Here is a 15,299-nt window from a genome sequence, read left to right on the forward strand (position 1 = left end):
GTTCTGTGAGCAAAGAGCCCACTTCCCTGTCCTTTCCCAGCTCCCCTTCTGCCACCCTCTTCCAGGTCCTCCCATCTCTATTTATATAAAGGCATTTGGCCTTGACCTCAGTCATGGCTCTCAAATATGCTCTTCCTTCCTCTGCCCTCTCAGCCTCTATGCTTCCCCTACTATACTGGGTTCCTCTCTGGACCCCTGGCCTCCAACTGTCCTCCTTCCCATCCTGACTGTCCTCCATGCAGCAGCCAGAGAGAGCTTTCCGAAACCCAGGGGGATGTTAACCCTCCCAGCCCCAACGCCTTGCTTCCCTGGCTCCTTGGCTTGGTTTTCAGAGAATTTAGAAAGCTAGTCCCAGCTGATCTCCAAGGCAACCCCTCTTTCTCTCCAAAATGCCCTTGTCCCGTCTTGCTGCTGGAGGATTTCCCACTTATCCTCTGAGATTTGGCTCAAATGCTACCAACTCCTAGATGCTACCCTAACTTTCTCCTCTTTGTTCTTACAACCACCTTCATCTCCCCTTCCCCTGCCCCCAGATATCCTCATTTCATCACAACAGTGTCCATTAATTGAACTGGTGGGGCCCTTACATACCTTATTTTATGAAACAGAATCCTCACATCAACCCTATGAGGGAAGCACTTTTGCTTATTCCCACTTAGCAGATCACAAAATTGAGTGTGGAAAGATCACCTCACTTGCCCAAGCTCAAGTGGTGATGCTGGGATTAGAACCTGATATCTACCCTATTTAAATTCCCTCCATCATAGTAATAGCTCATTGCCAGTACTTACTGAGAATTTACTTTTCTGAGGACTTTAGTGGATTATCTCAATCCTCACATCAGCCCTTTTAAGTAGGAAGTAGTACTATTGCTGTCATTCAATAAACAGGGAAGCTGAGGCCCAGAGAGGATACGGGCATTGCCCAAAACCCACATGCCTAGTAGCAGGCCTTGTGTGATGTCTGGGGCCCGCAGGCTGTCTGTAGTAGAGGCTTGCTAAATTCCACTCTTCTGTTTTCTCTTCTAGCTACCAAGGGGCCAAGGGATGAGCTGGGGTCCGCCTTCCCAATGGCATCTCCCCCTGGTCTGGAACTGAAGACACTGAGCAATGGTCCCCAGGCCCCAAGGAGACCTGCATCTCTGGGTCCTGCAGCCTCACCCAGGGAGGGTGTGGAGAATGCCTGCTTCTCTTCAGAGGAACACGAGACCCATTTCCAGGACCCTGGGGATGCCAGACCAGGCTGCTCCCCCAGCCCTCCTGGGGGCCTTGGCCCCTTGCAGCCCCGACCCCAGAGAGACGACGCGTCCCTGCATTCAGAAGAGGGGCCAGGCCTGGAGCCTGTGAGCCGCCCTGTGGATTACGGCTTCGTCTCTGCTCTGGTTTTCCTGGTGAGCGGGATCCTCCTGGTAGTGACTGCGTATGCCATCCCCCGTGAGGCTCGCGTGAACCCGGACACGGTGTCAGCGCGGGAGATGGAACGGCTGGAGATGTACTATGCACGCCTGGGCTCGCACTTGGACAAGTGCATCATCGCAGGCTTGGGGCTGCTCACGGTGGGCGGCATGCTCTTGTCTGTGCTGCTGACGGTCTCCCTGTGCAAGGGCGAGCTGTACCGCCGGCCCGCCTTCGCCCCAGGCAGGGGCTCCAGGAAGACCTACGGCTCTATCAACCTGCGCATGAGACAGCTCCATGGGGACGGGGGCCAGGCCCTGGTGGAGAACGAGGTTGTCCAGGTCTCAGAGACCAGCCACGCTCTCCAGGGTTCTTAAGTAAGAGCCCACTCTGTCTGGCTGCTTCAGTTTCGGGGTGACCAGGCCCCCAAGGCTGGGGTGTTGGACCGAGCTCCACCGAGGGCCCTGTGGAAGGAGTCGTGGGTGCAGAAAGGGGAGCTTGGGGCCTGGTCCAGGCTTCACTTAGGAGAGCGGCCCCTCCATCTGTTTTGTAGCCTGAGGTTTTGCATAAGGTTTTGTTTGAAGGATGGCTTCTGCTGCTAAAAATACAGAAGTCTGGAAACCGCTGCCCTTGGAGGATGAGGTTTCTTGGCATTTCTGTGGATTGAGAGCTGTTTGAAAGGCTGCCCATCCTGTTCCCCGTGCCTTGGGGAATTCCGGGATCTCTGCTGTCCTCATCAGCCACCTATGGGTGTTGGGTGACCTCGGAAGGACCCCTTGCAGCCCTGACCGTCGAAGGTGGGAGGTGGCTTCATGATGAGGGGAGAAGTCATCCCTGGGACGACCTCTCCTCTCTAGGCCTCAGTCCCCCTGACTGCGATGTGAGGGGGGTGGCCCCTCCAGTTCTGCCCTAGGAATTCCCGTCTGGAACAGGAGCCCAGTGTCTGCATGTGGCCACTCCTTCCGGGGAGGAGAGTGTCAGCGTGTGCTGACCATTCTCCGTGCCATTTTTCTGACCAGGGCTGCCACCACTTACACAGCCAGCATCTCCCATGGTCCTGCTAAAGGAGCCCTTTAGTCCTCAGGTTAGGATGGGCTAAATACAGTTTGTGACAGCCTGTTTTTGGTCTTGGTATCAAATTACCTGCAGTGACTAGCACAAGTTTTACAGTCATGTGCACAGTTTTCACTAACTCCCTGGACAAGGGGCAGGGGGTCTTTCAAATAAGAAAGGGTGAGGGCTTTGCTATATTTCTGTGGACACAGTGTGGGCCTTCATTACCGCCTCTTCCCCAATAGTATGTCTCTTAGGCATCACCTTATTCTGGAAACGGGAAAGAAACTTTTGTTTTTTAATGTTGAATTTGTAACCTTCCTTTCCCAACCCCCCTAAGCAGCAAAGTGCAGCCCCAATTTACTTGGGGAAGAAATCAGGTACGCATTCTGGTGGCCTGGAAATTCTAGCCACCTTAATCACCATTTGTTCTGTTTCTCTTAGTCAAATGTTTTCTAGGCTCCACCTAGACTGTCTTTAAACTACTGACAAGGAAAGGAAGTGGGTCCTAGTGGGCAAGGAGATAAAGGTGTTTGAGGACTGGGGGAGGGCATCATGTATTCTGAAAGGCTCTAGAGGGCTTTGAGAATATATACCTTCTAGGTCACTGGTTTGAAGACTCTAACGGGGTCATTTCAGTGAGCCCCCAAACCCCTGCAGGTTCTGTGTACTCCATCTCAGTTGGCCATGTGGGTCGCTGATCCTGATTCTCGGGGGTGGGAGAGTGGGGTGGGCATGAGGTTAGAGCAGCCCTGACTATCTGTAACCTGAGCCCTCAGTCCGGTGAGCTGAACATCTGGATGGTGTAACATTATCGCTTCTATGACGGATCAAATATCTGCTCTGCTGGCAGGATTTTCCAGGAGCAGGGGGCTGAGGGAGGGCTAGAGAGGACAAAGGCTATGCATCTTGGCCTGTCAGATTCTGTTTCTGCTGTTGAAGAGGTGTGGTTTGAAAAGGACAAAGCCTCGAGATAGTGGAAGTTTCACAAGTCAAGGCTCCAAGCGAGGAGTGGATGCATGAAGTGACAAGAGCCACGCTAGGTAGATGAACTGAACATCCCAAATGATGGGCTCAGGCCTTTCAAATCTATAATGATAGTAATAAAAATATCAATCCAAGCCAAATAGATTATTGTGACAGTGGGGGACTCTTTTTGAGACTAAACCTGTTGAGTGGATACATCCAGGACCATCAATTCCTATCAGTTTAAATGCCGTGAATCGTGTTTAGGGAGTAAATCTGTTAGAAGGTTAAATTCCAGGAACCTCAGGTTTTCTCTAAACCAGAGAAGCCTGCTTTGCATCCTCACGTACTCTTTAGAAAACGTGTGAAATGGATGGAGGCAGTCATTTCTTTGTCAATGAGTTAAGAAAACTTAAGTGATGCCAAAAACATTTCCCCAAGATTGCAGCTGAGATGGCCCAGCCAGTGGATCAGAAACAGGGTCAGGAGGGAGCAGGGTGTAGAATGCTGAGAACTCTCTTTGCAGGTTTTTTTTTGGTTGTAGCTATGAAGTGGCCCCTGGGGACTCTGTGGTGGCTGGAAGGTGCCCACCTGTAGGAACTGCATCTCCTACTTGAGAAGCTACTAGGGTCCCCAGACCTTGCTTTTCCTGGTATATGAGAACAGATACTGATTTTGGAGTCAGTAAAACCTGGGCTTCAGGGTCTACCATTTCCTGGCTGTGTGACCTTGAGCAAGGTATTGTACCTCTCTAAGTATCCTGAGTACTGTTGTCTCTGTGAAGTGGGAGGAATGAAAGTTCATCCTCAGCCTCTTTTCAGAGAGAGGGAGGTTGGGAAAAATCAGAGATAAGCTGCAGGCCTGAGTGTATGAGGTTGTCTCCATGATCACTCTCCTTCCTCACCCTGGTTGGAGATGACTGGATTAGGCCTAAAACTTCAGAGTCAACTCTTCTGACTTTCTTCTCTCACCTCCCACCCTACTGATCAGCAGATTTCATTGGTTCCATCTCTGGAATCTGAGTCCTCAGTCACAACTGCCCAGTCCAGGTTGCTCATTTGAGTCCTAATTCCTCTCCTGCCCACTGTCCACCTCACCTCTTGTTCCACTCTGCAGCAAGGAGGATCCTTGTTGTTCAGTCTCTCAGTTGTGTCTGACTTGTTGTGACCCCATTGACTGCAGCAACTCCAGGCTTCCCTGTCCTTCACCATCTCCTGGAGTTTGCTCAGACTCATATCTGTTGAGTCGGTGATGCCATCCAACCATCTCATCCGCTGTCATCCCCTTTCCTCCTGCCGTCAATCTTTCCTAGCATCAGGGTCTTTTCCATTGAGTTGGCTCTTTGCATCAGGTGACCTGAGTAATGGAACTTCAGCTTCAGCATCAGTCCTTCCAGTGAATATTCAGGGTTGGTTTCCTTTCAGATTGACTGGTTTGATCTACTTTGAAGGTCCTATTCAAAAGTTAATTAAGTCAGGTTGCTCCTGCTCCAAACTGTCCTATGGCTCCCTCTTACTCTAGGCAATATCTACCATTCTTGCCAGTCAAGGATGCATTTACAAGGCCTCTCACTTGTGCAAGCTCCTTCCAAGGCCCTAAATCACACTTATTTATAATTCTGATTTTTCCAAAAAGGATGACTCCCTAAATTTCATAGGCTTCAGGTCTATCCCTCCTGGTGGCCTATGAAAGCACTACACACTCTGGCCCCTGTGCTGCTCTGACCTTCTGTCCCATCCTAGCCTCTGCTCACTCCACTGCAGCGAGGCTCACTCCCTGCGGGCACATGCCCACCGCAGGGCCTTTGCACTTGCTGCTCCTTCTGCCTGGAAGGCAACCCTTCCTTGTGGGCCTTTGGGCGAATCATCCCACCTCTCTGGTGCTTGAGAGAGAGACTGGAAACATTCCCAACCAATCTCCACCTTCTCTGGGGACTGAGGGGATCAGGAAACACAGAAGAGGGCTTTTCAATGTTAAGACAGTGGTGCTGAGTCTAGAGAGTTTTGGAGGGGCAAGAGGAGGGAAAGGAAAGGAGGCATTATGAAGCTGCAGGAGGCAGGTTCTGTCTAAGGGATCTGTCTTGGAGGAAAGGGGAGCATCACTGGCACTGACAGAGTTGAGATGCCCTCGGGTTGGGTATGTTGGTTTCTCCCAAAAGACTGGGCTCCTCCTGATATCCCTGAGAGGTGAGTTTCAGCTAAGGGAAGGAGAAGCTTGTTGAGATCTTGCCTGGGTTGGAATGGTAGGGAGCTCCTTGTCAGTGGAGGTATGTTAGCATTTACTGGTCGGGTGTTGGGTGTCTTCAGGGAGAAACATAGTGGAATTTGGGTAGGATTAGTCTTGAGGCTTCCAAGCCCCTCTCCTTGGAGGAGAACCTGTGCCCCCGTGGCCAGAGCCTGGCTAAAGATAGTAGTAATGTTGGTCTTGCTGCATCGTCTTTTCTTTGGTCCCAACACCCTCTCCCCCAGATCAACCCTCTTCCTAGGTTGGGTTGGGTCCTGGAGCAGATGGGCAGGCCCAAGAGATATGTATGGTACAGAGGGTAGCAGGATTACTGCCTTCCTCCTCCCAGGGGACCAAGTCCTTCTGAGCTTTCTCCCTATTCCAGTCTTAGAGAAATTGGGGGGCAGCCCTTAGGAAGGGAGGTCACTGAGGACCACCCATCACTTGCAGCATAAGGGCACTGGCTCTGGAGTCTGATTGCCTGGAGGCTTGTGTGCATGTGTGCCCAGTCGTTCAGCCTTGTCCCGCTCTTGGTGACCCCATGACCTGTAGCCGGGCAAGAATACTGGAGTGGGTTTCCATTTCCTGCTCCAGGAGATCTTCCTGACCCAGGACTTGAACCATGTCTCCTGCATTGCAGGTGGATTCTTTTACCGCTGAGCCACCGGGGAAGCCCGCCTGGATGCTTAGCTGATGCCTTGATACCCCTGAGCCACAGTTTCCTCATCTGTTAAATGAAAGCACCTACCCCATAAGGCATAGTGAGCAGTAAATGAGATACCCATAAAGCACTGAACATAGAGCCCGGCACTTAGTAATTCACTCAATAATGTTAACTATTCATTTGCTTGTTCATTCACACCTAATCTGTATTCTTCCCTGGGGGAGGTCCTATGGCCCCACGTGGACCCTGCCCTTGAGCTGGTCACAGATTGTCTGGAGAAACAGGACAGTGCACAGGTAGCTGTGTATGTGTGGCCAGGGGTGGAGAGTGTTGGCAGAGGAGGGATCCGATTAAGTTGAGATCAAGCCAACTTAATCTCCGGGTTCTGGGGGAAGGTTAGTGAGTGGAACGATCTTCTGGCAGGAAAGCTGGCCCCAGAGGAGCAGGGAGGACAGGGGAAGAAGGTGCCTGCCATGCCAACCTCTTCCTGGGTGGCAGGCATCTGAGACAATAATGACTTAGGGTAAAGGGTACTCAGGAAAGGCCATCTCTCTCCCCTTCCTGATTCTTCATTTCATCCCATCTCTCCCTATCTTCCTCTTTTTTTTTTTTTTAAATTCTTCTGTGTTTACACCTCCTTTCACTAAAGCCACTCCTGGGGGTTACACCCACAGGTGTGTTACTACTATTGCTGACTCACCTGCCAGCCATCTGACTCTCCTCTTGAGAGTGTCTTCCCTCCTGTATCAAAGATGAAAGCAGGGGCCCAAATGCAAATGTCCATAGAGTTTGGCAGGTGACATTCACTAATGAAGCAGGTGGCAGTCTACAGCAGTGGCAGGATTAAAGGGGTGTCTGTTTCAGCTGATTGGCTGTTGCCCTGATGGATGGGCTCAGGGTTGTCAGAGCTCCTGATTTTTCAAGAGCAGCTGGACATCTGGACATTTGCATGGGTAAAAAGGATTATCCCACTGCCTGAGAATTCTGACAGGCCAGAACTGAGGACAAAGGAGTGTCCAATGAGATGCCACCTGCTAGGGTCAGTCATCCACCCCCTCCTTGGCCCAGGGCTTACCAAGTCACTCAGAGAGATGGGGGCACCTTCAAGAAGCACTCTAGACTCCCAGTTGGAGGTGCACTGAAATACAGTGCCTGCAGACCACTTGAGTGGTTCTCATCTAAGATTCTTCATTCTTTCACAAAGGACTTACACACCATTCTGTGCTAGGTTTTGAGGTATAGCACCAAACAGATGAAAGAAGTAAGGAGAGTATTCTTGAGTGGGCTTGACAAGTATATTCTGGGGCTCAGAATTAGTGTGAATGCGGAGATGAGGTCTGGTTCTGACCTGGAGAATTTCTGATGTGGGAGACCCATGGGAACAGCCCACGCTGGCTTGAAGGGTAGTGGGACTCAGGGAGGAAGAAGGGCAGTCCTGCAATCCCTCCCAGTGTTCTGAGGCTCTTGAAGGCAGGTGGAGGACCCTAGTGTTCCAGGGCTCTAAGAGTTGATGTAGGCAGGTGAGGGGAGGCTGGAGCTGTGGGATGGTGCAGGTGGCTATGCAGCCCAGGATATTACCTCAAGGAGCAGATGGGCTGAGAACCTCTTATGGACTGAGAGAGACCCTCACTACTGAGAGTCCTGGGTAAAGTTCTCAACGGCACCCCCCACCCCAATTTTGCATGTTGTCTACCAAAGACTCCAGCATCAAAAAGCAAAACCCCAAGGTGAATTAGAGTAAGAGTACCCCCCCACCCCCCACCCCATCACCATGGCTAGTGAAGAGACTCTTCATTTTTCTCCCTTCCTCCTCCCATCCCACCACAGAGGAGCAGCAAGTGTTCAAAAGAGGTCAGAGGAGAGACCTCTTGAAACTGGATGTAAGTTTAAATAGGACTGGACTGAGTTTTAAAATCAAAGTGACCATTCAGCTTTTGGTTGGATACTAGATGCTGAGATGAGAAAGGGGGATCTGACAGAGGTGAGTTGGATAAAACAAAACACTTCAAGTTTCTACATTTCAGTGAACCCTTTATGTATTATACACATTAGACGATCAAATTTTAAATGAAATACAGTGTTCTTTCTGTGCCAGGCACTCTTCTAAGTCTTTGCATCTGCTAGTTCATTTAAACCTCACAACCATCTTGGAGAGTGGGTGCTATCATTAATTCCCTTTTACAGATGAGTAAGCTGAGGCACAGGCAGGCAAAGTGACTTTCCCAAGGTCAAAAACTAGTAAATAGCAGGCTCAACTATAATAGTGTGCAGGCCGGCCAGGGCATGTTTGCAGATCTGGGCTGTAGGCTGCCACTGAGGCTTGTCGTTTAGGTGCCAAGTGGGAAGCTCTGGGTGGGGTAAGAGGGGACAGTTGGGGCAGCAGCAAACTTGAACAGGCCCATGTCCTACTTAAATCATGGAATCTCATAGGTCAGCGGGATCTTTGAGGATCCTTGGAAGATCAAGTCCACCTTTACCCCCATTTTACTACTGGGGAAAACCAACGGGAGAGGTGGGACTTGCCCAGGGGCCCCATGGCTCAGGCCCCCTCTCTTCTTCTTAGGCTTCTCATAGACATCAAGAAGCCTAGAGGATGACGCTGTGCTCCTGTGGTTCTAATCTGGAGGGCGGGAGGGCAGGGCTCCATCTTGTAGGCAGAATACCTAGGATCATCCTTCCTGGGATGCCTGCCTGTCCCAGAGGAGGGCCACCCTGGACTGGGGAGCAGTCGACACTGGCCTACCCTGGCCCAAAGGCTTCCTCTGGCAGCTGCGCCTAGGTGGGCGCTGACCAGGGTGCTGAACCTGAATGGCCCCTTCCTCTTACAGCCTGGCTGAGGGGAGAAAACGAAGAGGAAGGGACAATTTTGGGGGGTCATATTTTTGTCACTCAAAGAGACCAACATGACTGTTGGGGGTAATGTTTGATACGCAAGGTTGGGGCTAGGATTTCTTTGTGGTCTTTGTGGCAGAGTGGGGGGTCACTCAACTGCTCTGGATATGCTTTTTCATCTGTCCAATGGGGAGAGTAGCTCCCAACCTACCAAAGTCAGAAGGCTGGGGTGAGCATCATTTGGGGTCAGATGACAGAGCCCTGCACGGAGCCCAAGGCCATGTCTAGGCCAGTGAAGCCTCTCAGGAGGTCACCCTGACAGGCTTTGGGGCCTGTTCCTTCCTCTGTGGGATGGGGGTTGGGCTGGGTGCTTTCAGGTACTCCCAACCTGGGTGCTTGGGTGCTGTGGCTGTAGGTGGAAGTGCTCAGAGACATGAGATACACTTTGCAATAGGTCTGACTTTTGAGTCTTGGGCCATCTTGGGAATTACGCAGCATTGTTCCTTTCTCATATCAGTCCTGACTTGTTTTCCGGCTTCAGGAGTGGATTTTGTCCATGCTCCTCCTCTGGACAAGATGTGGGGTCTAGGTATAGCAGTTTTACTAAAAAGAGCACCAGTTTTAGAACTAGGCTGTCTCGGGTCCTCATCACGGCTCTGCCATCCCTGACGGAACAAACCCAGCATGACTTCAACTAAGCTGCTACCAGTGTTTACCTTGGGAATAGCCAGGTGTACTACACGAGACTAGGAGGAGTTTGGCACACTGAAGCCATCAGATAGTTATTCTCTTCACTGAATAGCAGCCCAAGGTTTCCTTCCTCTTGTTCATGAAGTGAAAGTCATTCAGTCATGTCTGACTCTGTAACCCCATGGACTGTAGCCTACCAGGCTCCTCTGTCCTTCCAATTACCCAGGCCAGAATATTGGAGTGGGTAGCTGCTCCCTTCTCCAGGGGATCTTCCCAACCCAGGAACTGAATCCAAGTCTCCTGCATTGCAGGTGGATTCTTTACCATCTGAGCCACCAGGGAAGCTCTCTTGTCCATGAACCCCCAGTCTTATCTACTCATATGGCTTCAGTAATGATAGCTGGTACCCACGGAGCTCCTGCTATCTGTTTGTAAGACACATTATTTGGTTGGGTCCTGCAACAATCCTGAAGGTAGATGTGATGCTCATTTTGCAGATAAAGTCACACACCAGCAAAGGGAGGACTGGGAGTCATAACTACTCCTGCTTGATTCCAAGAACCCTGCCTGCCTTCTTGAGCAAATTACTGAAACTTCCCAAACCCTCTTTTTCTGGCCTGGAAAAAATGGGGGTAGTATTTCCTTATATTAGATATGATGTATGCTATTTTACAAGGGTACACCCATATTTTAAAACGTATGAAAAAAAAACAGTTTGAGTGATATGGGAGAAAGGAATGGAGAGGTTACAGGGGGTAACACAGAAAACAGTTAAAACGAGGAGGTTCTTGTATTAGTCATAGTATGTCATCAACCAAGACTGACAATTATTTTCACCTGCTATCCAGGTAAAAGGAGAAGATATAAGGTTTGTACACTAGAGAGTTTCAGACTTTAAAGTGCACACAAACCACTTGGACAACTTGATAAAGTGCAGATTCTCATTTAATAGGCCTGGGTGGGGCCCAAGATTCCACATTTCTAACAAGTTTCTAGGTGATGCTGCTGGTTTGAGTAGCAAGGATGTGTATAGCCTTCCCTTCCCTTCTCAGGAATTCTCAAACTGGTCGGCCAGATGAATCACCTGAGGAACTTACAAAAAATGGACTTAAGGGCCCTTCCCTAGTGATCTGGATCCAGGTCTGGGTTGGGGCCCAAGATGTACTGTGTCCTTCAAGCAAGCATTTCAGGAGAGACTGGGAGGTTTGGGCAAGCTGGAGAAGCCTGGCTGTGGTGCTCATCTCTATCAAGGCCCATGCTATAGGGATGTTAATACACAGGAGACTGGCTTGTCAGACCTCTGTCCCAAATGTGCCTTCCTGGGACAGGCAGGAAAAGGGAAAAAGACCATTTCCCAGGCTCTTTTGCAGCTATGGTTTAAGAGTTGATGTAGGTTCCGACTATCAGATGCATGCAACCGAGCCTTGCACTTGGAACTGAGGTGAGAGGAAGTGGGGGAGGGGGGTCAAGGTGGCAGTACAAGGTGCATTTACTTTCTGGCACAGACCCAGGCAGTTGCTGGGTGGCTCTGGAGTTTCCTGATCCCCAGATCAAGACAATGATGCGATCTTGCTGCTGCTGCATCCAAACCTTTTTGTTTCAAAAAGCTAAAGTAGTTTCTGTTTCCTGCAGCCCTCCCTGTCTCTCCTCTTTCAGAACCCTGTCACCCAACACTCACCTTATGTGGCTAGTATGGAACCTGGCCTTTCCCACAGTCACCCAACGTCCGAGGCTGGGCCTTCCACCTCGTACCTGCCACCTAGCCCTGCCACTAGTGGGGCAAACCTCATGTTCAAACCCGTCAGGGCTGCTCTCTGCACCCTAGTATCCTTGGTCGCCTGGGTCTTGCCACTCCTCTATAGCCACCATCCTCACTGCCTGCCACACTCCTACTTGTGACCTACCCTCTGGGTGAGGCTCAGGGCTCGGCACAGCTGGAGACTTAGGGTAGCCCAAGGACAAACGGGCTGGGGGCTTGGATGCCTGCCTTTGAATCTCTCTTTTAGTGCAAAAAGTCAACAGCGGGCCTTAAGAATATAAGTTTTATATCAGACAAAGCTGAGGGTATTTATGTGAGGGATCTTTCATCTCCTTGGTGGTGGGACCCGTCTCATTGGAACTGCCCAAAGCAGACAAGAGTACACGGTGACAGACAGTAACTGCTCCACAGGCTCTAAGTTTTCTTCTGTGAAGAGGCAAGGATCAGTAATAGAATGTCATTAATGAGTAGAAAAGGAAGCTATGAAGGAATCTGGATTTCAAAGAATGAGGTTCTTATAGGGCTTGCTACCCATTTTCTAACTGCATGTCAACAGGTACTAGCCATCCAGCACAGGAATAGAAAATGTTTTGAACAGAATACCTGCTTGGAGTCAGGGTCTTGAGACCAGTGACTTCACCATGGAGGCTGACAGCTCACAACGAGCAGATAAATGCAATGCAGGGAAAAACACAGCTAGCTCTAAGAATCAGGAACGACACAAGGCAAGGAAGAGATGGGGATGAGGAGACTGCCAGAGATGGTACACGTGGTCTGTGTCACTTCAAAAACAAAGATTTAGAACTAGATGTTTATTTTACTTGTAAGCCGCTGGGTCAATACAAATTATTTCAAAACAAGCAAAAGTGGTACCATGAATCTCACCAGACCTGGAAAGGTCATGGTAACGTCCCTACAGACAGGACCTTTCTCCTAAATCACATCCAGCCCTGAAACTTCCCCAAAAGTCAAAACTCAACTCCTCTGCGTCTCACCAGTCAGTCACCCCCAGATGGCTATCATCAAAGCCAGAGTCTGCGGCCTCTGTCTTGTTTGACCTAGGTCAGAATTCCTTGTTTTTTTAAAATAGAGGACACCACCACAATGAGATACCACTTCACACCCACTAGGATACTTATACATAAGAAGACTAACAAGTACTGGTGAGGAGATGGGAGGAACCAGGCCCCTTACACTCTGCTAATGGGAATGTCAATGGCACAGTCACTTTGGGAAACAGTCTGGCAGTTCCTCAAAAATTAAACACAGAGTTACCGTATGATCCCACAATTCCACTTCAAGAGAATGGAAAACATATGACCAAACAAAAACTTGTACCTAAATGTTCATAACAGCCTTATTCATAATAGCCATGAAGTTGGAACAACCTGTCCACCAACTGATAAATGGATAAAGAAAATGTGGAATATTATTCAGCCATTAAAAAAAGTGAATTACTGATATACGCTACAGCATGGATGGACCCTGCCAACGTTAACTGAAAGAAACCAAACATGAAAGACCACATATTGTGTGATTCCACGTGTAAGGACTGTCCACAATAGGCCTATCTTTAGAGACAGAAAGAGACGAGTGGTTACTTGGGGCTGGGAGAAGGGAATGGAGAGTGACTGTTACTGGGTATGAGGTTTCTTTTTTGGATGATGAAATGCGCAGAACTCAGATATGGTGATGGATGCACAACACTGTGAATGTACTAAAAACACTGAATTGTACACTTTAAAATACATGGACTTTATGCATATGTGAACTGTATCTCAATAAAGCTGTTATTTTTAAAAAGGAGGAACAGGTTATTAAGCGCTGGGATTTCTAGGTTCCACAAAACATACACCTGAATCAGTCCCTCTGGCTGCTTGGTGATTACTCATGGCTGGAAGGAGGGAAGTGGCCTAGATACACAACATGTACTGACAGGCTGACTTGGGAGTTCCTAAAGGTCCCATTCACCTCCCCACACATAACTAAGGCACAGTCTGCGTTCCTCAGTGTCCTTGATGCAAGGAGTCCCACTCAAAAAATGACTGATTCTGCAGATGAATCACTGAAGTTTCTGTTTTCAGAAAACAGTATTATGCTTATGACTGTCCTTTCCACTTTCACTATTAGAAAATCTAAGTGGTGAATTTATTGTTTTAATCTTGTCCTTCCCCTGAATCAGGGTCCTAAAAGTTATCCACTTCCCCTGCTTGTCTGATGTTCCTTTAAATGCTTCTTTTTATAATAAAGGATGCTTTATTATAGGATGAGCAAATTGCCTCAAGTTCTTTTGGCAGAAGGTATGATCCAGCTTCCAAACAAAAACATCTCACCCATTTGCTGGCTCTTGGGAAAGATGTCCATTGATGACTGCATTTGCAGCTCTGCCTGACCTCTGGGTCTTTTTCCAGAGCAGAGCTGTTCTAAAAGCTTTACAGTGGTCTTTTACTAAATCAGTGCTTGAAATGCGGCCTGCCAGAAATGCCCAGGAAGCCTTAGCCTCCCCAGCTACACCCAGGTGGCATCTTGGATTGACCCTGCGCATATATGCCTGTCTAGTTTACTTGTAACCCACTCTTGGGCACAGCAGACAGGCACTTCCAGGCTATACAGCACGTTAGCAGATGCCTTAGGAAGGCTCTGGTAGCCCTCTGCTGCTGCTGCTGCTACGTCGCTTCAGTCGTGTCCGAATCTGTGTGACCCCATAGACGGCAGCCCACCAGGCTCCTGTCCCTCCTCTGCCCACAAATAAATACTACCTCCTAATTTAGAGGAAGGAATCCAAGGAGCTGAAAAATGAAAGGCACCACCCATGGCTGAAATGGTAGCGGTGGAGTGAAAGTGACTAGTGCCTTCATCTCTTGCCTCTGAGTCTGGTGCTCTAGGGTGCTCTAGGGGTTCATCACTGACCACGTCTGTCAGGCCTCGGGCTGAAAAGGATCCGGAGAACACCAAAGGTCAGGTGGGCCTGGACACAGGGCACAGGCTTCCAGAGGCTGCGGCTCCCCGGGGGTGGAATGCCTTCCTGGGTTGTTTCCTGTATCACCAACTCCTCCATTCACCCTTCTCACACACTGGCTTCCAGAGGCCAGGCTCCCTGCTTGTCCCTAAGTCCAGCACTGCGCTGCTATGCTCATGTCGGGGCCTCACGGTGGGCGAGAGGCACAGAGTTGGAGACTCTGTAGGTAAGCACTACACAAAGCCTTTACCCTTCACTCTTTACCTTTTGCCCCAGTTACTAGGGATCATCGTGCATAGAAGCCGACACCAGGATGTTTTAGAGCAAGAAGGGCACCTCGGATTTCGCAGGTGGGCACAATGGCCCTGGGAGGGGAAGGGACTTGCATAGGGTCACTCAGTTAAGTTAGCGGTAAAAAAGAGATTAGCCTTTAGGTCTGCTCTGTTTATTCCTCTGTTCGTAGGCGGCCATTGCCCAGGCACGACAGACCCAGAGGACAGGCTCAGACAAGCAGACCTGGAACGTCTTGCCCTTTTCAGAGATGCAGTCGTTCTGCAACGCGCCTGGCCTTGTGGAGGTCATCCCTGCAGCCTATGGGGGTTCCAGTCACTCATTTTCATCCATGCAGCCAGACCATCTCAGTGGTATCAGGAGCGAGAGCAAGTCACGAAAGGAAGATGCCTAAGAGAGTCCTTTAGCCCCTCAAAGATCCAAACTCTCAAGTCTCATACATGGAAGGACTTGTGCAGTAAAGAAGAG

The 15,299-nt window shown here is 49.7% G+C and overlaps 1 protein-coding gene across 1 annotated transcript; it reads left to right on the top strand.

Moving 5' to 3' along the window:
* Nucleotides 1-1,039: 1,039 nt before the first annotated feature.
* TMEM74B (transmembrane protein 74B) lies at nt 1,040-1,771 on the top strand. Its single transcript, XM_052651351.1, has one exon. It carries the CDS (start codon nt 1,070-1,072, stop codon nt 1,769-1,771), a length of 702 nt encoding a protein of 233 aa, XP_052507311.1. The 5' UTR covers nt 1,040-1,069.
* The last annotated feature ends 13,528 nt before the right edge of the window (nt 1,772-15,299 follow it).

The sequence above is a fragment of the Budorcas taxicolor genome, chromosome 13, assembly GCF_023091745.1.
Source record: "Budorcas taxicolor isolate Tak-1 chromosome 13, Takin1.1, whole genome shotgun sequence".
Taxonomy (NCBI): domain Eukaryota; kingdom Metazoa; phylum Chordata; class Mammalia; order Artiodactyla; family Bovidae; genus Budorcas; species Budorcas taxicolor.

Bases quoted from the DNA above. Each gene is read 5' to 3' on its own strand.
- TMEM74B (XM_052651351.1), top strand. From the start codon at position 1,070: ATGGCATCTCCCCCTGGTCTGGAACTGAAGACACTGAGCAATGGTCCC.